The 25,157-nt window shown below is 36.4% G+C and overlaps 1 protein-coding gene across 1 annotated transcript in view; it reads right to left on the reverse strand.

The window, feature by feature from the left end:
• LOC126335579 (ATP-binding cassette sub-family C member 4-like) overlaps positions 1–25,157 on the reverse strand; it is a 149,661-nt gene that overhangs the window by 28,263 nt on the left and 96,241 nt on the right. Inside the window, exons 12-18 of the mRNA XM_049999010.1 lie at positions 18,556–18,711; positions 16,875–17,074; positions 13,996–14,534; positions 12,133–12,212; positions 10,504–10,654; positions 7,034–7,140; positions 890–1,013 (exon numbers count right to left, since the gene is read on the reverse strand). Of these exons, the coding sequence (XP_049854967.1) occupies positions 890–1,013; positions 7,034–7,140; positions 10,504–10,654; positions 12,133–12,212; positions 13,996–14,534; positions 16,875–17,074; positions 18,556–18,711 (1,357 nt within the window). The remainder of the gene's footprint in view (positions 1–889; positions 1,014–7,033; positions 7,141–10,503; positions 10,655–12,132; positions 12,213–13,995; positions 14,535–16,874; positions 17,075–18,555; positions 18,712–25,157) is intronic.

The following is a 25,157-nucleotide window of genomic DNA, read 5'->3' on the forward strand; positions in this document are numbered from 1 at the left end:
ACTTACATAGTGACCTGAAGCTCCACATCCAAAGTACTTCACTGATTTCTCAGTTTTTTACTCTAATCTGTCTTGTTGTAGACAGCATCTTTGAACACAATACGTACTTCTTTTTCATTTTCCTTCTCTTTATCTTCTGCTAATTGATTTCAGGTTCTCCAACATTTTCTACTCCTTTGCTAGTAGAGTCTTATGCACTTCCAAAATGTTTATATTCTTCAGGAAACTTAACTGATATCCTCTTGACTGATACTATTTCGTTAATATTCTTCCGCAGGTTGTCTAGTCTGAATGCTAGGATTTGCACTTTAGCAATATTGAACATCATATCTATATTTCTGTTCTATTCAAAGTTGTAGAATGCTCTAAGTGATTGTGTCTTCTACTCTCCATGTTCTTCTGATGTATCTTAATAAGTGTATCATACACTTCTTTAGTTGTTTCACAACTAAAAACATTTATATCTATGGTTCTCAAAACGTAGTAATTTGTAAGTGTGTTATTTTAGTCTCACTCGGATTTTTTATTGATACTGCCTGTAACATATCTACCAAAGTACTTTGGCATGGACATCACATTTATTTCCAAATCCCATAACAGAAAACTTGCAGCAACTTTTAATTTTGGCACAAAGTTTACTGCTACATCTTCTACTGATGAAGCTGTATTTCATACACATGATACAGAGATCTTTGTCTGAGCAACTGCATCATGAGGTACAATCACAACAAATGGTTTTAATTATACATCATTAAATGGTAACTCATCTGGAAGAATTTTGCTGAATAAGACTCCAGCCATGAAAACATACAGTTATAAACAATATAAGAAATAATAATAAGACCAATAATCAATTCATAAGTATATCTTCAAGGAAAATAATGTTTACCTGTGTCTATTGTCAAGAAGCTGAGTATCACAAGTGAAACAAATATTGCACTTATCACGTCAAGGCAGAAACCAAAAGCTGTGTTAGCAGTAATAGTCATGTACCATGATGATGTGTGCAAATCCTATAAAACAAAATTCTACCATTAGTTGTTGCTATTTCCCATTCCTTCTGTTACTGATAAATGCTGTGAAATTTCACAGTCCAGCTGTCAATGAGACTATAAAATTTAAATTCAAGACAATAAAATTACATATATTATAGATATATGAACACTGTATGATGCCAACAGGAGCACAAAGAGAGCTTTGTGAGAAGCATTTAATGAATTTGAAAGTAAAATTTGCCAAATGTTATGACTAAAAATCCTATGAGTTATTGTCTTACATAAGGTCAGTAAATGGATTTAAATTGTCTATTCAGTTGCTCGGTGATCCTACTGGCACCAAAACAGAACATAATAGAGAGAGCACCAAAATGCTGAATTCTCTCTCCTAAAATTGTTACACTGCAGATTGCAATATGGTTCCTCCATTCAACCCCTGCATGAATGACAAAATGGCAGATGTTGAGAGAAGCCATCACAAAACATAAAATCATCTAAAATTACACGACAGTGGAAAGGAAACTTGACCTGATGACATCCCTATAGATACTAAGTGAAAGAACTGTATACCTAAATATTTCTATTATCTAACCCATTCCCTTAAATGGCACAAAATGCATATATTGTATCTCCAGATTTATTTACTCACATTCAAGAATTCATCTATGGTATAGAAGGAGTTGTCAAGGAGGTATTATTTCAATTTGTTTTCGAAACTATTACTGTTGTCTGTCAGACATTTTATTTCATCTGGTAATTTATCAAAAAGTTTTATAGCAGCATATTTTACCCCTTTCTGTGCCAAAGATAGGTTAAGTAAAGGATAGTGTAGGTATTTCTTTTTTCTGGTATTGTAATCATGAATGTCGCTGTTGATTTTAAATTCGTCCATGTTGTTGAGAAAAAATTTCATTACTGAGTAAATGTACTGTGAAGCAGTTGTAAGAATTCCTAACCTTTTAAACAGATGCCTACAAGATGGACGACTATGAACCCCACACATTATTCTAACTACTTTTTTTAGAGCAGTGAATCCCTTGTGCCTAAGTGTGGAGTTGCCCCAGAATATTATTCTGTATGAAATCAGACAGTGGAAGTATGCAAAGTATGTTAGCTTACTAGTTTCTACATCCTCAAAATTGGCAATTATTCTGATTGCAAAAGTTGCTGAACCTAGTCACTTTAGGGGATCCAAAATATGAATTTTCCAATTAAGATTCTCATCTATATGTACACACAAAAACTTAGTATGCTCTACCCTGGTTACTGACTTCTTTTGATGTGTTATGTTTATTGAAGCAATTATACTTTTTGCAGCAGAAAATTGGATGTACTGTGTTTTTTCAAAGTTCAGAGAAAACCCATTCGCAGAAAACCAATTAATAACTTTTCCAAAGACCTTAGTTGTATCATTTTCTATCGGACTTTCTTTTATTGGATTAATAATTATACTTGTACCATCAGCAAACATTGTCAGTTCAGCATCTTTTATCACATAAGAAGGGCAGTCATTCACATATATTAAGAACAGGAGGGGACCCATGATCGAATCTTGTGGAACACCTAATGTAATTTCACCCCAGTTAGATGAAGTGGAAAACTCCTTTGAATTACTTGAAGCATATAAAGAGACTTTTTGCTTCCTGTTCTGTAGATGTGACTTAAACCACTCATATGCTGTTCCATTTATACCATAGAATTGTACACTCCTGGAAATGGAAAAAAGAACACATTGACACCGGTGTGTCAGACCCACCATACTTGCTCCGGACACTGTGAGAGGGCTGTACAAGCAATGATCACACGCATGGCACAGCGGACACACCAGGAACCGCGGTGTTGGCCGTCGAAAGGCGCTACCTGCACAGCATTTGTGCACCGCCGCCGTCAGTGTCAGCCAGTTTGCCGTGGCATACGGAGCTCCATCGCAGTCTTTAACACTGGTAGCATGCCGCGACAGTGTGGGCGTGAACCGTATGTGCAGTTGACGGACTTTGAGAGAGGGCGTATAGTGGGCATGCGGGAGGCCGGGTGGACGTACCGCCAAATTGCTCAACACGTGGGGCGTGAGGTCTCCACAGTACATCGATGTTGTCACCAGTGGTCGGCGGAAGGTGCACGTGCCCATCAACCTGGGACCGGACCGCAGCGACGCACGGATGCACACCAAGACCGTAGGATCCTATGCAGTGCCGTAGGGGACCGCACCGCCACTTCCCAGCAAATTAGGGACACTGTTGCTCCTGGGGTATCGGCGAGGACCATTCGCAACCGTCTCCATGAAGCTGGGCTACGGTCCCGCACACCGTTAGGCCGCCTTATGCTCACGCCCCAACATCGTGCAGCCCGCCTCCAGTGGTGTCGCGACAGGCTTGCATGGAGGGACGAATGGAGATGTGTCGTCTTCAGCGATGAGAGTCGCTTCTGCCTTGGTGCCAATGATGGTCGTATGCGTGTTTGGCGCCGTGCAGGTGAGCGCCACAATCAGGACTGCATACGACTGAGGCACACAGGGCCAACACCCGGCATCATTGTGTGGAGAGCGATCTCCTACACTGGCCGTACACCTCTGGTGATCATCGAGGGGACACTGAATAGTGCACGGTACATCTAAACTGTCATCGAACCCATCGTTCTACCATTCCTAGACCGGCAAGGGAACTTGCTGTCCCAACAGGACAATGCACGTCCGCATGTATCCCATGCCACCCAACGTGCTCTAGAAGGTGTAAGTCAACTACCCTGGCCAGCAAGATCTCTGGATCTGTTCCCCGTTGAGCATGTTTGGGACTGGATGAAGCGTCGTCTAACGCGGTCTGCACATCCAGCACGAACGCTGGTCCAACTGAGGCGCCAGGTGGAAATGGCATGGCAAGCCGTTCCACAGGACTACATCCAGCATCTCTACGATCGTCTCCATGGGAGAATAGCAGCCTGCATTGCTGCGAAAGGTGGATATACACTGTACTAGTGCCGACATTGTGCATGCTCTGTTGCCTGTGTCTATGTGCCTGTGGTTCTGTCAGTGTGATCATGTGATGTATCTGACCCCAGGAATGTGTCAATAAAGTTTCCCCTTCCTGGGACAATGAATTCACGGTGTTCCTATTTCAATTTCCAGGAGTGTAATTTCTCTAACATAATGTCATGGTTCACGCAATCAAAAGCTTTGGATAAGTCACAGAATATTCCTACTGGCGACATTTTTCTATTTAAAGACTCTTTTATGTGGACAGTGAAATTGTATATTGCTGTCTCAGTGGAACAGCATTTCTGAAATCCGAACTGTGATTTTTTACTAAGTATCCCATTACTGTTGAGATGGCTAACCATTCTTGAGTACATTACTTTCTTAAAGATTTTTGAAAATGCTGTAAGCAAGGATACTGGCTGGTAATTATTGACATCTGCGGTTTCCCCCTTTTTGTAGAGTGGCCTGACAATAGCATATTTTAACCTGTCTGGAAAAATACCTTGAGTCAGTGATGCATTACATATGTGACTCAAAACATCAGCTGTAATTGTTCCACATTGTTTTAATAACTTGTTAGAGATGTCATCTATTCCACAGAACATTTATTTATCAAAGATTTAATAATTTTCATTATTTCACAAGAGGTTGTTAGATGAGACTTAATCTGACTAAAATTTTTCAAAACTCACACTTCCATGTACTGCCTGGCTTTTTCTTTTGAACTAGTCTCATCAGTTTTTTTTTCCTACACTTAAGAAGTGATTGTTAAATGCATTGGCTACCTGTGTACTGTTGGTTAAGATGGTTTCATTCTCTTTTACAGTAGTACTACCTACCCCAGTCATTACTTTTCCTGTCTCCCTTCTAACAACATTCCATATTGATTTGATTTTATTGCTGGAGTTGTTAATTTCTTCTCTAACATACATATTTCTTGATTTCCTTACAACTTTTCTCAGTATGTTACAATAATTTTTATAGTCTAAAACTACTTCTGGATCCTTACTAGTTTTCTTTTTGTTTCTGAAGACACTTTAATACCTGTAGTAATCCACGGTTTCTTTGAAAAGTTTGTGGTGTTAAATCTAGTAATTTTCTTTGGAAAAAATTGATCAAAAAGTGATATAAATTTATCAAGAAATATGCTGCATTTATCATTAGCATTTGGCTCATTATATACATCTTCCCAGTTTACATTTCCTCAACTTTCTCTGAAGTGACCTATAGATACCGGTTGAGCACCCTCACACTTTTATTTAATGGCTTCTGAAGTGTAGACCCTGAAGATTGATGCTATGTTCCGCAACTTCCAGAAAACATTTGATACAGTTTCTCACTGTGATTTGTAGAACAAAATACAAGATTCTCAATTATCAGACAATATTTCTGACATGATTCAGGACCTTCTAGCAGACAGGACTCTATTATGTTGCTCTTAATGGGACAAAGTCAACAGGTGTAAAGTTAATTATGGGAGTAGCTCAAGGGAGTTATGGAGCAGTTAATATTTAAAATTTGTATTAGTGACCTAGAGGATAACACAATAGACTCTGTGGAGCTTTAATTGTCAATGCTGTTGCCTATAAGAAAGGCTGCAGTCCCAAAAGACTGTCGTGAATTTCGGAATGCCCTACAGAGGATTGATGAGTAATACACGGACCAGCAGCTGACCCTGAATGTAAATAAATGTAAGATATTATGCATAAGTAGATGAAAAGATCCACTACTGATTGTTTATACTATCAGCAACAAATCACTGGAAACACTTACTACTATAAAATACCTTTGAGCAACCATCCAGAGTGATCTAAAGTGGAATGACCACATAAAACAAATTGTACGAAAAGCACATTCCAGGCTGAAATTGACTGGAAAAATCTTAATAAAATGTAATTCTCCACAAAAGAATTGGCTTATGGAACACTTGTTTGACCCCTCACAAGTAGAATTTATAGAAAAGATGTAACAAAGAGTGGTAGATATTGTCACAGAATCGTGTACTCAATGTGACACATTACAGAAGAGGCATTATGTATTATGGAGAAGTTTACTGTTGAAATTTCAAGAGCATACATTCCAAGAGCAGTAGAGCAACATATAACTTCTTCCCATATAAGTATCACAACATGACCTTGATTAGGAAATCAAAGAAATTATAGCTCATATGGTGCTTTACTGACAACCATTCTTTGTACATGCCATTCAGGAAGAATTATGGAGGCTAAAAAGATAGTAGTAAAAGAAGTATCCTCCATCATATACCATAATGTATCTTGTGGGTTACAGTAAACAGATATTGGTTGCCACACAAACTTCAGATGTAATATGAAATTAACCGTATTCTTTTTCCATTTTACAGAAAAAAATTATCTATAAATAGCAAACAGCAACTTTTGATCTGAGGTTTCAAAAAAGTGACTTCTGCAGCTTCATCACTGAATTGTTATTGCTGTGAATTTATTAGTTAATTGGCAATGTTTGGCTAGTCTTTTCCTATCTCCAGCCACTTCTTTACATCTTCCTCTGGTAACTAATGGCGCATGTGGCATTTCCCCCATAATAGCATGAACAATGCCTAATAAAATGGTGCTTTACAGTTGGAAAAGAAGAAAATGGGATGTTGCAGTGGGGAAAAAAGTGAGAATAATAAAAAGGTAACAATAGAAACATAAAAGTATAAAATTGGGACAAACACAAAGTTAAAAAACATATGCAGAAGACTTTGCCCTATTGAAAGAAAGCACTGTTATTGCATTGGAGCACCTAAAGTTGATAATATGCCTAACTACTGATAGGGCACACAGCAACAAAAGTGCACATTGTTTTTGGAATATTGTCGGACTAATCAAAACTTTTGCAGAACAATGGTCTTTCAAGGCAGTGTTAGAATGATAAACTTTTCAAATATTCAGTCTGAGAAAATAATAATGAAAATAAGCTGTGCTAATGGATCAAATTTAGTTACTGAAGCAAATGAACAAATTAAAATACCAACAAGGTGGGAACCCTGCATTAAGATTGCAGTTTATTAGGTCTACACCTATATATTATATAAAAGCCTTACCTGAAGGGTGTCAAATTCCTTCACAACCATTTTCTCAGCTTTTGAAGACCTAATAGTGGTAAGGCCATTTAGAGAAGCTGATATATATGAAAAAACAGGACTCCGAGCTGTGAAAATGATTAATAGAAGCTTTACTAATAATGCTGCTGTTAACTGTGTTTAAACTAACAACAATGACACAAAATATGTTTAGGAAAAAAAAAAAAAACGGTAAAGATACAGTAACATGACTGTGGTACAACACAGACGTCAAGACTCAAAATATTCAGCTACAGTGCATAGAGACAAGAAATGTTCCTCTGGGTCTGTTAGTGAAAAATTCTTCGGGACTGAATATAAAAGCAGAGTGAGCTTCTTATAATAAAACTACATCTTTAAGGAACTTCAACAGCACTAATCAATACACTTCTTATATATTTTTCATTATCGATGAATAGCAAATTTCTGTTTTATAGCCTTCAAAATCTGTTTCCTCATTTCAGTTCCTATTTTGAATCTGTATTCATTTTTAGTGTGTTTTTAACTAAAATGAAAGTGGATCCCATTTTGTCAGATAAATGTTCTTCAAGGATGGCTATGGCTTGCTATTTATGGCATATTTTAACTGATTTGAAATCTGTATCATGTTACTTGTTGATATTTATCATTATTACATAGGGTTCAATAGGTGAGACTTTATTTGCTATTGTTAAAGGCCTAACTATAGGAAAATGATTAAAAAAAGAGTGAAAGTAATATGTTTGAAAACTGTCCAAAGTAGTTTTATTTTAATGATTGATACTTACAGCAAGAGTAGGTTTAATAATGAATAGGAAAATAGGAATGTGGGTAAGCTATTACAAACAGTATAGTGAACGCATTATTGTGGCCAAGATAGATACGAAGCCCATGCCTTCTACAGTAGTACAAGTATATATGCCAACTAGCTCTGCAGATGACGAAGACATTGAAGAAATGTATGATGAAATAAAAGAAATTATTCAGATAGTGAAGGGAGATTAAAATTTAATGGTCATGGGTGACTGGAATTCGAGAGTAGGAAAAGGGAGAGAAGGAAACGTAGTAGGTGAATATGGATTGGGGCTAAGAAATGAAAGAGGAAGCCGCCTGGTTTAAGAATCATGAAAGGAGGTTGTATACATGGAAGAACCCTGGAGGTACTAAAGGGTATCAGATAGATTATATAATGGTAAGATAGAGATTTAGGAGCCAGGTTTTAAATTGTAAGACATTTCCAGGGGCAGATGTGGACTCTGACCACAATCTATTGGTTATGAACTGTAGATTAACACTGAAGAAACTGCAAAAACGTGGAAATTTAAGGAGATGGGACATAGATAAACTGAAAGAACCAGAGGTTGTACAGAGTTTCAGGGAGAGCATAAGGGAACAATTGACAGGAATGGGGGAAAGAAATACAGTAGAAGAAGAATGGGTAGCTTTGAGGGATGAAGTAGTGAAGGCAGCAGAAAATCAATTACGTAAAAAGACGAGGGCTAGTAGAAATCCTTGGGTGAGAGAAGAAATATTGAATTTAATTGATGAAAGGAGAAAATATAAAAATGCAATAAATGAATCAGGCAAAAAGGAATACAAATGTCTCAAAAATGAGATTGACAGAAAGTGCAAAATGGCTAAGCAGGGATGGCTATAGAACAAATGTAAGAATGTAGAGGCTTATCTCACTAGGGGTAAGACATATATACTGCCTACAGGAAAATTAAGGAGACCTTTGGAGATAAGAGAACCACTTGTATGAACATCAAGAGCTCAGATGGAAACCCAGTTCTAAGCAAAGAAGGGAAAGCAGAAAGGTGGAAGGAGTATATAGAGGGTCTATACAAGGGCGATGTACTTGAGGACAATTTTATGGAAATGGAAGAGGATGTAGATGAAGATGAAATTGGAGATACGATACTGCATGAAGAGTTTGACAGAGCACTGAAAGACCTGAGTCGAAACAAGGTCCCAGGAGTAGACAACATTCCATTGGAACTACTGACGGCCTTGGGAGAGCCAGTCCTGACAAAACTCTACCATCTGGTGAGCAAGATGTATGAAACAGGCGAAATACCATCAGACTTCAAGAAGAATATAATAATTCCAATCCCAAAGAAAGCAGTTGTTGACAGAAGTGAAAATTACCAAACAATCAGTTTAATATGCCACAGCTGCAAATACTAACACGAATTCTTTACAGATGAATGGAAAAACTAGTAGAAGCTGACCTCGGGGAAGACAAGTTTGGATTTCATAGAAATACTGGAACACGTGAGGCAATACTGACATTATGACTTATCTTAGAAGAAAGATAAGGAAAGGCAAACCTACATTTCTGGGATTTGTAGACTTAGAGAAAGCTTTTGACAATGTTGACTGGGATACTCTCTTTCAAATTCTAAAGGTGGCAGGGGTAAAATACAGGGAGCGAAAGGCTATTTACAATTTGTACAGAAACCAGATGGCAGTTATAAGAGTCGAGGGACATGAAAGGGAAGCAGTGGTCAGGAAAGGAGTAAGACAGGGTTGTAGCCTCTCCCTGATGTTATTCAATATGTAGATTCAGCAAGCAGTGAAGGAAACAAAAGAAAAATTTGGAGTAGGTATTAAAATCCATGGAGAAGAAATAAAAACTTTGAGGTTCGCCAATGACATTGTAATTCTGTCAGTGGCAGCAAAGGACTTGGAAGAGCAGTTGAATGGAATGGACAGTGTCTTGAAAGGAGTATATAAGATGACAACCAACAAAAGCAAAACAAGGGTAATGGAATGGAGTTGAATTAAGTCGGGTGATGCTGAGGGAATTAGATTAGGAAATGAGACACTTAAAGTAGTAAAGGAGTTTTGCTATTTGGGAAGCAAAATAACTGATGATGGTCGAAGTAGAGAGGATATAAAATGTAGACTGGCAATGGCAAGGAAAGCGTTTCTGAAGAAGAGAAATTTGTTAATATCGGGTATAGATTTAAGTGTCAGGAAGTCATTTCTGAAAGTATTTGTATGGAGTGTTGCCATGTATGGAAGTGAAACATGGACGATAAATAGTTTGGACAAGAAGAGAATAGAAGCTTTAAAATATGGTGCTACAGAAGAATGCTGAAGATTTGATGGGTAGATCATATAACTGATGAGGAAGTATTGAATAGGATTGGGGAGAAGAGACGTTTGTGGGACAACTTGACCAGAAGAAGGGATTGGTTGGTAGGACATGTTCTGAGGCATCAAGGGATCACCAATTTAGTATTGGAGGGCAGTGTGGAGGGTAAAAATCGTAGAGGGAGACCAAGAGAAGAATACACTAAGCACATTCAGAAGGATGTAGGTTGCAGTAGGTACTGGGAGATGAAGAACTTTGCACAGGATAGAGTAGCATGGAGAGATGCATCAAAACAGTCTCTGGACTGAAGACCACAACAACAACATTTACAGCAGATGAAGAAGCATATGCACTGTTTTGTTATTTTACTTACTGGTTCCTTCAAGTCTTTTGATGTCTTGTGCTGTTCGTAGATAAATTTCACGCATTTTGTAAAACAGTGGACCAATAATTAAAATAATTACTAGGAAATAGTAATTCACAATCACAACCATAACAAGAATTCCAGTCATAACTAGGAAGATCTGCAAAGGAAAAAAGAGAAAAGAAATTAATGATCAGGATGCTATTTTAGGTGAATACAGAATTTGTAATTATGTGAATACTGCAGTGTAAAACTGCCTTAGGATTGAAAATGTTTACTTACCAAATTACATTATATAAAAATGCACACAGTAATACAAGGAAACAAATGAAATTAAGGTTTGAGAGTAAAATATTTTATGAATATTTTGAACATAATGTACTTGTAATTAAACTAAATTTAAAATATAAAAATTAATTGTAGATCCACTAATTTAGGAACAACTGGTGTTTTTTAGATATATATAATGACCACTGTTCGTCTCCAATTGTTAACTTAGTATCTAAATAATCAAAACACTATTTATCATATAACAATATAAGTTATCTATGTGTCACAAGAACAGAGACCTCCTTACAATGAGTATTGCTACTTAACATGTTATTAATTTAGTTCTTCAGTACTTAAATCTACATAATCAAATAGTTTGGTGATGGAGTAGCTAATAATGTATTTTTACTAATTTTCATCTGAAATTAATAGACATTCTTAGTTTCTTGATTTTAGTCTGATATTATCTGGAAAAAATGTTTTGCATGAGACTACAGTACTCCATTCTAGCCTGTGGACAAGGGAACTGCAGGAAACAAGGATGAGGGAAATGTGAATAATTCAAATGTATGTTTCCAAAAGGAGCATAATTTAAAGACAATTTGTAAAATGCAGCACGCAACTGAATGAAATGTCGACTATACATATGGGATCCAGATAAACTTTCACTTCTCTTCATCTTGTTTGCAAGGTGTCTTACTTCATTTACAAATAAGAAGAATGAAGAAGGAACCAGCAATTTTGAAAGTTAGACTGTCTCAACTTTTTATATTATTGTTGACCACAATGTGATATGTTAGTCTAATCTTTAAGTGTCATTATATATTTGAGACATGCCCTCTCTAACATTCTAACCTTACTGTCTGATTAATTGCTTCAGTTGTGTGAAAGGATGGTATGTCATTTTAATCATTAAGCCAGAAAAATGTCCCACAACAAAACCAAAAATGTTTAATATGAAAGACTCAAATATGACCAATGAGAAGCATATCCAAGTATCACCAAACCTTAGTTGTATTTGTTGGTATTCAGCTTCAGTTCAGCTGTGTTATAAATGACTACAATTCGTAAATATGAACATAAAGTACATCACCTGAATGAACTGCAAAACAAAGGTATATAATTAAATTGAATATTGGTGTGTTATATGACCGCTGAAAAGCATGCTGCTGGTGGCTTTTAGGTAGTATTTATGATCCCAGTACAGTTTTTAACTACCTGGAATGCACTATTTAATTTACGCATTACAGTTTTAGACAAGCAATTTGGGCCCAGTATAAGTGTCTTTGGAGACTCCTGGAATTTTAACACGCTTCTCCAAACCTACAACACAGTAATATTGCATACACAGCATGTTTACAGTTTTACCTGTGTGGCATCAAGCATAGCTCTTGGCAGCAATTCATCAATGGCTCCCATGTCTTTGGAAAAACGATTCAGTACTCGACCTAAAGAGAGAGTACAAGTGCTTTAGACAACATTCAAAACATTTGTTACTGCTTTAGTAATATTATTGTAAATAAAAGCATGCTAATAATCCTAAAGGCACAAAAACTTTCAAAACATTGTCTTCTTTTGTTCATGAGGTAATTTTCATTCCCATTTCTTGTTTCCCTACTGTCTTCCACCCTTCTTTTTCTTCACTTCCTTCTTCACTCAATGACAAGTGTACAAACCAAAACTTTTACTCTTGAAAACAATCAATTATTGATGAAATTATTTAATTTGATTGATAAAAAATCTACTCATCATGCAGTGGCAGAACACACACATAAAACACTCCTTTATGTGTGTGTTCTTCTGCTGCTTGGCGACTAGATTTTTTATCTATCTAATTAAACAAAACTTTTACTCTGCAGAAGTGTATAATAAAATGAACTTTTGTGAAAAATTGTGAGCCAAATCATTATCTGAAATCAGATCTTCACTTATCATGGCATTTTCTTCATGAATTTAACTCATCTGAGCAGTCCTCTTGGTGAGGCTAAAGCCTTTAGCCTTTCTGTAGCATTGTATATACCTTTAATTTTCCAAGAAGGTTCAGACCAGTGCAATAGCTTTCTGTTTCTTGATACATTCTATGGTTATGTCATTCTTTCATAGCATTCCTATCGTGGGTGCTAATTATGCAAGGCATATGGGAGAGCTTCTGTAGAATTAAGTATGTGGGGTACAGAGAGAGGTGGGAAAAGTGGGAAGGAAGGGAACGAAGAGTTAGTAAATTGGTCAACTGCAAGGACATCAGCAAAACATGAACTCATCCCATGGCGAGAACTCTGTAGGGTGGAAAGAAGTGAGGGATGTAAATCTGATTTAATCCAAAATATTTCTCATGAAACACCTGCTTTGAAACTTTAACATATTGGTTTAGTATTCTTCCTACCTCTTGCTTCATTTCTTGCTTTATGATTTCAACACATATTTAATACCAACCAAATACACTTACATTCAAAAATTTTGGTATATTCTTAGCCTTTATTCTGGACTGCATGGGCATCTGCATGGTATATAAATAAATGTTTTAAACCATTCACAGGTCATTATAATGAGTGAGACAGCTATTACAGCTTTGAAATGCAACAGAATATTCCAGTACTTTTTGAATTTACTAGTGTATATTGTTGTCACTTGCTTGTGTGACTGGACTTCTCATACACAATTATTCTTGTAATTTCACGATCTGTAAATAATTTCCTTTATAAGTACCTCTTCCTAATCACTATAATACATTTATATATCTCTGTTCTGCTCCTCTGTTATGTATTCCATATTATTATTATTATTATTATTATTATTATTATTATTATTATTATTATTATTATTATATTATGATTATTAACTTCCTTTCTTGTTTTTCAACTACCCATTCCACCAATTTCCCACAAGGTCTTATAGTGCATTATTTTGATGGACTGTTAATAAGTAAAAAGTAATGTTAAGCTAGAAAACATAAAGGAACATAAAGAGGAGCTCAATGTACATAACTGTGAATATATTTATCTTTTGTCAGTCACATTTATTTGGGAATATTGCTGAGTGTTTACCTTCTGGCTATATTTCAGATCTGCAGGCACACCTTGCAATTTGCTTTCTTTGCCTAATATGAAATTTTGTACTCAGTATCACCATATCTCAGTATTTTAAAAGAAATAAAATATGTGACGCACACATCAAATTAAATATTGCATCAGCAGTGATAGATTAGTAATTAAAAAAAAATAATTTCCTTACCTGATGGATTTGTGTCAAAAAATCTCATTGAACCCTTCAGTATGGCATTAAACATCCTGTTATGTAGGCCCTGTGATGAATTCATGGTGACTTTAAAAAAGACAAAAGATCTATATGTTGTAATAAATACACTGCCTGCAATACATATAGTGTATATAATGATGTATTCATCTCTAGTGAAGGATGCAGGAGTCACATAATTTTTGTCATCTGTTTCATTCATGTTCAATTCAGAAACTTTTAAATTTTCAAATGCCTCTGGCTTTTTTCCATCAGTTTCATTGTAGATTTGAGAGATGACCTCCGTAACACTGTCACCTCCTTCAGCATATACTGAAGCTGTCTGGTTCACTGTTTCAGCCATGTAAACAGGCTCATTTGCCTCTGTAGGATTAGTAAAGTTTTGATAGTCAGGTGGTGTTGACAGTCCCGAAAAAAATTTAGCAGGCAGATTTTCATTTGTGGTATTAACAACTTGTGCCAGTTCAAATGACATTCTCTTATTCATAATATCCATTTTTAGCTGCTCTTGGTTTGTCCTGAAAAGAAATACAGATCACAAATATTGGTCTTATAAATTAAGACTTGGAAAATAAAAATGGAAACTAGAGTGAGGTAAAAGGCAAATAAAATGCCAAGACCAAAGCTTATAAATTACTGATACACTAATAATTTTTGGATGGATAAGAACATGTGATATGAGGACCACACTGACAGATTTGAAATTATTATCTTAATTATCATCATTCAGTCTTGTTTGAAGTACTCTCCTTGAGTTCTATGCACTGCAGCATCAGTTTAAATCACTAAGTGAATTGTATGTTTACATTATTTTTAAATGCAGAAATAACTCCTTCTTGATGCGAAAATTGCTGCCAGTTAATGGTTTCTTTTACTTTCTGAAAGAAAGTACAATAAACACTGTTGTGTTTTCCCTGTCATAAAATGACTTGGCCTGTGAGTAGCTCTAATAGCTTAACATATTTTGTCTTTCTATAAGGGGCAGTCAAATGAAAAAGTGATAGACGCAAAAAGTTAGTAAACTGTTTATTACTTCAAAAGTAACCACCATAACTATTCATTATTTATCCCATTAATCATTAATCATTAATGAGGTACCTACTATTTATGACAAAATCGATGCTGTAGAAACAATGTTCTAACAAGTTTGGGTTATGTAGGTGTGTGGCTATGTTGGGGTGTATGCAACTGATGCAAACAATTGAGTGTGAATGACAATGACTGAGTGCTGGGTCTCTGTTGTCATTTTTTACTAAGTTTTGCATTAAGTACTACTTTTTGTTAGTGGACTGACTGTGGAAAATAAATCATGGAATTGGATTCTAGCTCTCTCAACAACCTAAAGGGTACCTAGTGGTAATACATCTGTAAAAAGTATAACCCAAAATCTAGAGAAAATGTGTCTAGATATGATATCGAAAGACTTATTCACTGATGTAGTATTTCTTGGGGGACAGGTTTTAGTACATTTATTTATTAACCATAATATCCATATACCCCTGATAGCTGCACTCAAATGACTTTTATCTCTGGGAAAAGACATTTGGTCTCTTAAACGAGCTTTGCTCTTGAATGAAAACTTTAACATGTTGATGTTAATGAAGTAAGATATGCACCTTATGTTAGATACTATTTGATTTTCCTGTTTTTGGTTCTTCTGTGATTTAACATTGTTAACCAAATAATTATAAAACTAAATGATAGAACTGTTTTTTTTTTTTTTTATCTGTCTTTGATGTGCTACCTACACTTCCCCAACCAAAACATGTTATTCAAGTTTAGGTAATATGTTGATTTCACTTACTAATTTCACTACAGCCACAACATAAGGTTTTCTGTTATGAGTTAATGACTAACAATTAACTTTAACTTCTGATAAATCTCCTATAAAGTAACATTTTAAAATTTAAAAGTTAACTCTTTTAGTAATGGATTAATGATTAGCAAAGTTGACTTTTTGATTAACATCACCCAGCTATGGATACTAGATGGTCAATGCCTTCATGGAAAAATGTTTACAGTTCTCTTGGAACTGTGATTGTACCTTGGCATCCACCTCTTCATGTGAAACAGATCGATGGCTTTGCGTGTCATCCTGTAGGCCTCCAAAGATTCGGACACTGCGTGGGGCGAGACTGGGACAGTATGGAGGACATGTAAGGTTTCCCAGTGAAACCTCCACAGTTTAATAATAATAATGAAAACACATCAGCTCTAGGACAGTCATGATGATCTTTTTCTTTGTGCGCAAGTGCCTGATGATCTTTGACCTACAGAAACACAGTGGCACAATTTATACACAGTGTTAAGTGAACACTTTGCAAAAACTGATGTTCGTCCAAACACACAGGAATTCTAACAGAGGACATCATTCTGTTGCAGAATAATGCCTGCTCGCATGTTGCCAAAGTTATTCTGTGGGAAAGCCCTTATGCATCCTCCATATAATTCCAACCTCTCGCCATATTTTTCGAGTCTTGAAAAAAGAAATTTGTGGACACCAATTTGCTTCAGACAAAGATGTGCACACCTGGATCCAGTCATGGTTCTGCAGGGAACCGAAAACATTTTCCCAAGGAGGCTTGTCTCAAAGTAGGATAAACAAGTTAATAGTTATAGTGATTACATTTAAAATAAAAAAATGGTTTATATATGGTTTTCCAACTCACTTTCATTGAATGCCCCTTACATATGTGCTGCTAATACATTCCCACACAGCATTCATGCATTCCCACACAGCATTCTAGTAGTAAGTTGTCAACTGCATTTCATTTAACTGCTTGATGCTGCCCATCCCACTTCTGTCAACTAATGCAAAAATACTTCTTCATTACCAAATAGTTTATGAAGATACTAACCAGTAAGTAACCCAGTAATCAGCACTATTGGATGCAAACTGCCCAACTGCAAGAACAAATACAAGCCAAGCAAGTAGCAAGTAGCTTGAGCCAGCCCTGAAATAATCTCTGTAGAGGGTCTTGTTCAATTTGCCTCTTTCTATCATCTCAGCAGTTTCTTCTGGTTCATCACCCTCTTCATCTTCATCAGGTACAGAACTCTTAAGAAGAAGAATAAAGCAATTTAAAAAAAATACAAATATGATTTTTGTTACTTGTGTAACTGAAAGATAAAGTAAAAAATGTGTAAAACAGTTACACAAAAATGACAGAAATTAATAAATGTAGTTATCACAGTTAGTTCAAGAACAATAAATAGAATTTGAATATGCAGAATGTTCTTCCCAGAACTGCTTTATTTACTCCGTTCTTAACACAGTGTTACTTTCCAGATACATTATTTCATTTTAAAACCATTACCATCATATTTTACCAAAGACAAAAGAGTATGATAAACACTGAGATATAAGTCAGCAATAGTCACATATCTGTTTGCCATGTGTAGTAGAATCCAGAACACTGGTTTCAGTTTAATGGTCTTGAACAGAAAGGCACTACACCACATAATGACAGCCTCACCAAATTGGAAGATACTGTGCTCATAAGAGAGCTTCAGTGCCTAACTTGCTCTTTGATAACCATGTGAAATAACCAGCATGTAATTGCAACTTATACATACTTCAAACATGTGACAATGGTTTCTTGCACCAGCACCTACGTGTTATTTTGTTAGACGATGATATATTTGGCAAAATAGTTTTCTTGCACTGTAGCAAAATCATGTAAGATAATATGTCTGATCATTGGTTGTTCTTGTTTAGCACTAAAATGAGAAAAAGATAGTGGACCGTGCCTTATTTATCTGCAGCTATAATCTGAAACAGCTGAGAGTGACACAGTCATCTCATTGTTGTTGATACTTGAAGTTGATCCTAGTGATGATAGTATTACTCAAACATAAGTATTTTTTGTAGCTTCATGCTCTTACAGACCATAAACAACTATTCTCTGCATGATTTTGCAAGAGTGTTCTCTGTTGTCCAATTCTGATGATATGATGATAATCAAATGCAGTGAGATCTTGTATTTTGCTTGTCCTCCTAGTGAATGTTATTCAGACTGCCAATGCTAAACCATGTGACATTAAGCTCACTTTTCAGATTGCGCTATTCCATTAGGTTAATCCCTCTAATATAAAAGCTGTCTCTTTTACAATGTACAAATACCATTGCTGAGTATATATATATATATATATATATATACAGTGATTTGAATGTTAAAGTACCGAAACATTCATACCTTCAGATGACTATATTTGGTGTTGTTAATTGTTTTCCACATTATAATTATGGCATAGTTGAGAAGGAGAAATATAATATTAATATCAGAAACATAATACCTGAGCATTTTATATGCAACAAATGTCAAATTTCTGGCACAGGTATGATACAGTATGACGCTGTTCACAGTGCAAAGCAAACTAAGTTCACATATGTGAGCTGAGTTCCCTTCATCTAATTAGCCAGCTCAATAACGAACCAGGAGCATTGCTACTGTTTACCTTTTGATGATCACTCTAATAACCTTGGATTTTGTGGGTTATATGTTCGTGAGAATGAAACAGGAACTGGCAGTTACTTACATAAGTTGATACAACTGACATTTGGTTTTTCAAAAGTTTGGCTGTTACTGCTTCCTTCAACTTCTCAGTCTCTTCTTGACTGCTGACAAGCAAATTTGAAAAGTCAGATTTATTTGTCAGAAGCTCATCGAATGTACCCTGATCTTCGATTCTGCCCTGAAAGAAAATCATAGTTCTACGTCAATTAAAGCTGTTGTTTTAAGTTTAGGCATTTATCAGCACAACAAAATACTGTGTTGAGAATAAACAATGTGTTAAAGTAATCAAATTCTGTATTAATTCTGTAATCATGAATTACTCATGGTTCAAGGAATGCTGAAATTATAGTTTTTTAAAACTAAAATGGAAAAAGGGTTATGTACGAATCTGGCAGTGTTCCCTCAATGAAAAATAATTAACTTTTGCATGATTGATGATGATGATGGTATTTTTGCAGGTAAATGTTCAGAGTGCAAAAAAAAGCTCCTCAATGATGCTGTCTCCTTAAGGCCACCCAGCTGACAATATCTATAAATTGCAATTATTAACATTTGGATATTGTTGTTGTGGTCTTCAGTCCTGAGACTGGTTTGATGCAGCTCTCCATGCTACTCTAATCTGTGCAAGCTTCTTCCTCTCCCAGTAACAACTGCAACCTGCATTCTTCTGAATATGCTTAGTGTATTCATCTCTTGGTTTCCCTCTACGATTTTTACCCTCCACGCTGCCTTCCAATTCTAAATTGGTGATCCCTTGATGCCTCAGAACATGTCCTACCAAACGATCCCTTCTCCTTCTAAAGTTGTGCCACAAACTTCTCCCTAATCCTATTCAATGCCTCTTCATTAGTTATGTGATTTACCCATCTAATCTTCAGCATTCTTCTGTAGCACCGCATTTCAAAAGCTTCTATTCTCTTCTTGTCCAAACTATTTATCGTCCATGTTTCACTTCCATACATGGCAACACTCCATACAAATACTTTCAGAAACGGCTTCCTGACACTTAAATCTATACTTGATGTTAACAAATTTCTCTTCTTCAGAAATGCTTTCCTTGCCATTGCCAGTCTACATTTTAGATCCTCTCTACTTTGACCATCATCAGTTACTTTGCTCCCCAAATAGCAAAACTTCTTTACTACTTTTAAGTGTCTCATTTCAATTCCCTCAGCATCACCCAATTTAATTCGACTACATTTCATTATCCTCGTTCTGCTTTTGTTGATCTTCATCTTATATCCTTCTTTCAAGACACTATCCATTCTGTTCAACTGCTTTTCCAAGTCCTTTGCTGTCTCTGACAGAATTACAATGTCATCGATGAACCTCAAAGTTTTTAATTCTTCTCCATGGATTTTAATACCTACTCCAAATTTTTCTTTTGTTTCCTTCACTGCTTGGTCAATATACAGATTGATTAACATCAGGGAGAGGCTACAACCCCGTCTCACTCCCTTCCCAACCACTGCTTCCCTTTCGTGTCCCTCGACTCTTATAACTGCCATCTGGTTGCTGTACAAATTGTAAATAGCCTTTCGCTCCCTGTATTTTACCCCTGCCACCTTTAGAATTTGAAAGAGAGTATTCCAGTCAGCATTGTAAAAAGGTTTCCCTAAGTCTACAAATGCTAGGAACATAGTTTTGCCTTTCCTTAATCTAGCTTCTAAGATAAGTCGTAGGGATGTTTAATAAAAACTCAGGTATTGGAGCATGTGTTTGATACTTACAGCAAAATACTCTTTATTTGATTTCTTTGCCCAAGGCTGACTTCCTATATGGAATGTTTCTTTCTATTATATTCATATTATTTATATGTTGAGATTACATGCATGGATGAGGAAGGATTTGTGAAAATATGAAGATGTTTTCAACTACATTCTTATTGTCCATAACTACTATGACAAATACATCAATCACACTACCATCAATGCATCTGACATGTAAGCTAACTAATTTTTTTTCATCGGTTTCATTGGAACTCAGATGTGATGTATTTGGAAGCTAATCGCACATGACTGCTTATTTCACAATAATTATACATGTGATGTAAATAAAACAGAAAGAAACTTCCACATGGGAAAAATATATTAAAAATAAAGATTCCAAGACTTACCAAGCGGGAAAGCGCCGGCAGACAGGCACATGAACAAAACACACAAACACACACACAGAATTACAAGCTTTCGCAACTGGCAGTTGCTTCGTCAGGAAGGAAGGAAGGAGAGGGAAAAATGAAAGGGTGTGGGTTTTAAGGGAGAGGGTAAGGAGTCATTCCAATCCCGGGAGCGGAAAGACTTCCCTTAGGGGAAAAAAAGGACAGGTGTACACTCGCACACACACACACACACACATATCCATCCGCACATACACAGACACAAGCAGACATATTTAAAGACATATTTAAAGGCCTTTAAATATGTCTGCTTGTGTCTGTGTATGTGCGGATGGATATGTGTGTGTGTGTGTGTGTGCGAGTGTACACCTGTCCTTTTTTTCCCCTAAGGGAAGTCTTTCCGCTCCCGGGATTGGAATGACTCCTTACCCTCTCCCTTAAAACCCACACCCTTTCATTTTTCCCTCTCCTTCCTTCCTTCCTGACGAAGCAACTGCCAGTTGCGAAAGCTTGTAATTCTGTGTGTGTGTTTGTGTGTTTTGTTCATGTGCCTGTCTGCCGGCGCTTTCCCGCTTGGTAAGTCTTGGAATCTTTATTTTTAATATAATTATACATGTGAGTGGTTTATGACTAGTCATCAGTTGTTGTTAGCATACTTTACTGAACTAGACTTCAGCAGTTACTTCTGTGTGTGTCAATCTTTAATTTGTCTTGTTCCACATCCCTGAAGGCACTTCTTCATGATAGGATTTGCAGAAAATAGTGTATGAATGAATAAGTGATTAGTAGTCTAACTAGGATTATTCTGGAAGCTATTTCATAAACTCTACAATTTTTGTATGCAGTCTTTGGAAGACACTAAGAAATAAACGATGTTAAACTTACAGACTGCAACTTATACGTTGCAAGATTAAAGACTGGAGTGAAAAGAGTTGGTTAGCAGTGAATATGATAGGAGAACAGTTGGAAAGTAAATGTACATATTGATGAGATACAGAATTAATTGTATAACTGTAGATAATGAATGAAACGACAAGCCTGGACATTGTGGGGTCATTGCAAAGAGGTAACAAATGATAGAGAATAGAAGCTACCAGAATCTAGTCAAAACTCATTAATTAAAACTTCCTAGCTGAATTGCTATGGTCCATATATAAAACTGCTTCTCCTTCCTGACATTTCACTGACTCACCTCAGAATATGTTGCACGTAGTAGGGAATGAAACGTCAGGAAGGAGAAGCAGTTTTATATATGGACCACAGCAATTCAGCCCGGAAGTTTTAATTAATGAAGATGCCAACCGTGAAAGCTTACATGTTATGACTAGTCAAAACAGTTTGTGGCATTGTTGTTGTTGTGGTCTTCAGTCCTGAGACTAGTTTGATGCAGCTCTCCATGCTACTGTATCCTGTGCAAGTTTCTTCATCTCCCAGTACCTACTGAAACCTGCATCCTTCTGAATCTGCTTAGAGTATTCATCTCTTGGTCTCCCTCTACGATGTTTACCCTCCACGCTGCCCCCCCCCCCCCCCCCCCCAGTGCTAAATTGGTGATCCCTTGATGCCTCAGAACATGTCCTACCAACTGGTCCCTTCTTCTAGTCAAGTTGTGCCACAAGCTCCTCTTCTCCCTAATTCTATTCAATATCTCCTCATTAGTTATGTGATCTACCCATCTAATCTTCAGCATTCTTCTGTAGCACCACATTTCGAAAGCTCATATTCTCTTCCTGTCCAAACTCATTATTGTCCATGTTTCACTTCCATACATTGCTACACTCCATGCAAATACTTTCAGAAACGACTTCCTGACACTTAAATCTATACTCGATGTTAACAAATTTCTCTTCTTCAGAAACGCTTTCCTTGCCATTGACAGTCTACATTTTATATCTTCTCTACTTCAACCATCATCCTTTACTTTGCTCCCCAAATAGCAAAACTCCTTTACTACTTTAAGGGTCTCATTTCCTAATCTAATTCCCTCGGCATCACCTGTCTTGGCATTACTCTTGTCAATATATAATTTGGAATGATCTTATCTAGGGCAGATTTAAACTGATATTCACGAGATACATCAATTCTGTGCTAGAGAATAGATTACATCAGAATTTAGACAAGAATGTCACAGCAAATAATTGAATAATGGTCAGTAATGTTGGTTAAAGAGATACAAACATTTATCAAGGGAATTTCATTCCATTTTTATTTAGTCATAAGTCACATAAACACCACTGAAGCTGGCCAGAAATTAACAGTTTTCCAGATGCCACCTTCTTTTGCGCACAAACACCTCTATGTTGTAGGACCACAAACGGTCAACGATATCTGCTCACAATAATGGATGATTTTATGCACTGGCCAGAGGCAGTACACTTCAAGACCACTAGCTATCATCCTATCAGCAATTGAGTGACTGAGCAATGGTATCGTTCACTGAAAGTGACACTCATGTGCCATGGAACTTCCTGGATGTCTGCCCTTCTTGTAATTCTCTACATCTACATGCTACTCTGCTAATCACACTTAAGTGCCCAGCAGAAGGTTCATCAACTACCTTCACAATAATTCTTTGTTGCTTCACTCTCATACAGTGCACAGAAAAAACGAACACTTATACCTTTCCGCATAAGTTCTGACTTCCCTTATTTTATTATGAGGATTGTTTCTCCCTATGTAGTTCAGCAACAACAAAATATTTCCTCATTCAGAGGAGAAAGTTGGTGATCAAAATTTCATGAGAAGATCCCACTGCAGTGGGAAACACCTTTATTCTAATGATGTCCACCCCAAATCCTTTCCACAGCATTCCCTCCTCTATTTCTCAATAATACAAAACATGATGCCCTTATTTGAACTTTCTCAATGCACTCTGTTAATCCATTCTGGTAAGGATCCCACACCATACAGCAGTACTCCAAAAGAGAATGGACAAGCATAGTGCAGGCAGCCTCTTCAGTACATCTATTGCATCTTCTAAGATTTCTGCCAGTAAATTGCAATCTTTGGTTCACCTTTTCCATAACATTTTCTACTTGCTTATTCTAATTGAAGTTTTGTTTAATTGTAATTCCTAGGTATTTAGTTGAATTTATGGCTTTTAGATTTGATTGATTTTTCATGTAAATGGAGTTTAATCGATTCCTTTTAGCACATGTGGATGGCCTCACACTTTTCATTATTTGGGGTCAATTGCCAATTTTTGCACCACACAGATATCTTAACTAAATCATTTTGCAATCATTTTGATCTTGTAATGACTTTACTAGACAATAAAGGACAGCATAATCTGCAAACAAACTAAGACAGTTACTCAGACTGTCTCCTACATTATTTATACAGATAAGGAACAACAGAGGGCCTATAGCACTACCTTGGGGAATGCCAGAAATCACTTCTGTTTTACTCAGAGACTTTCCATCAATTAGTATGAATTGTGGATTTCTTGATAGGAAATCAAGAGTCCATTCGCATAACTGAGACAATATTCCATAAGCACATAATTTGATTACAAGCTGCTTGTGAGGCATGGTGTCAAATGCCTTCTGGAAACCTAAAAACAGGGAATAAATTTTGTATCACTTGTCAATAGCACTCAACACTTTGTGTGAGTAAAGAGATAATTGTGTTTCACAAGACTGATGTAATATCTTGTACAGGCATCTTTTATTAACCTGACATGTTCCACATCATTACGAAGTGTCGTATTCATGATCTATGGAACAAGTATTAATCTAATCTAATCTACTCTAAATCTATGATGGCCGTGTGTCAATAGACTGTTCTCTTCGAGGTAATTCATAATGTTCAAATACAATAAATGTTCCAAAATCCTGCAGCATATTGACAGTAATGATACAGGTGTGGTCTGTAATTTAGCAGATTACTCCTACTGCCCTTCTTGAATATTGGTGACACCTGTGCAAATTTCCAGTCTTTGGGTACAGATCTTTCATCACATGAACAGTTGTATATGAGTGTTAAGTATGGAGCTATTGTATGAGCATACTCTGAAAGGAACCTAATTGGTATACAATCTGGACCAGATGACTTGCTTTTATTAAATGATTTAAGTTGCTTCACTACTCCAATGATATCTACTTCTGTGTCACTTAAGTTGGCAGCTGTTTTTCATTTGCATTCTGAAATATTTACTTCATCTTCTTTGGTGAAGGAAATTTGGAAGGCTGTGACTAATAGCTCTGCTTTAGCAGCACTGTCATCAAAAGTATTTCCACTGCTACTACACAGAGAAGGCATTGATTGTGTCTTGCCACTAGTATATTTCGCATTTGAATCTCTTTGGATTTTCTGCTATGTTTCAAGACAAAGTTTCATTGTGGAAACTATTATCAGCATCTCACATTCTCCTTGGCCTACAAACCACAAAGAAGCCAGACGTGGACTCTTCAGCTGTGGGACTGGTGTAAGTCTTCCTGGTGAATTTGTCAACACCAGTTCTCTAGAAACATCAACACAACACTGACTGATTAAGAGACCACATTAGT

This window comes from Schistocerca gregaria, chromosome 2 (assembly GCF_023897955.1).
Source record: "Schistocerca gregaria isolate iqSchGreg1 chromosome 2, iqSchGreg1.2, whole genome shotgun sequence".
In the NCBI taxonomy this organism is placed as follows: Eukaryota; Metazoa; Arthropoda; class Insecta; order Orthoptera; family Acrididae; genus Schistocerca; species Schistocerca gregaria.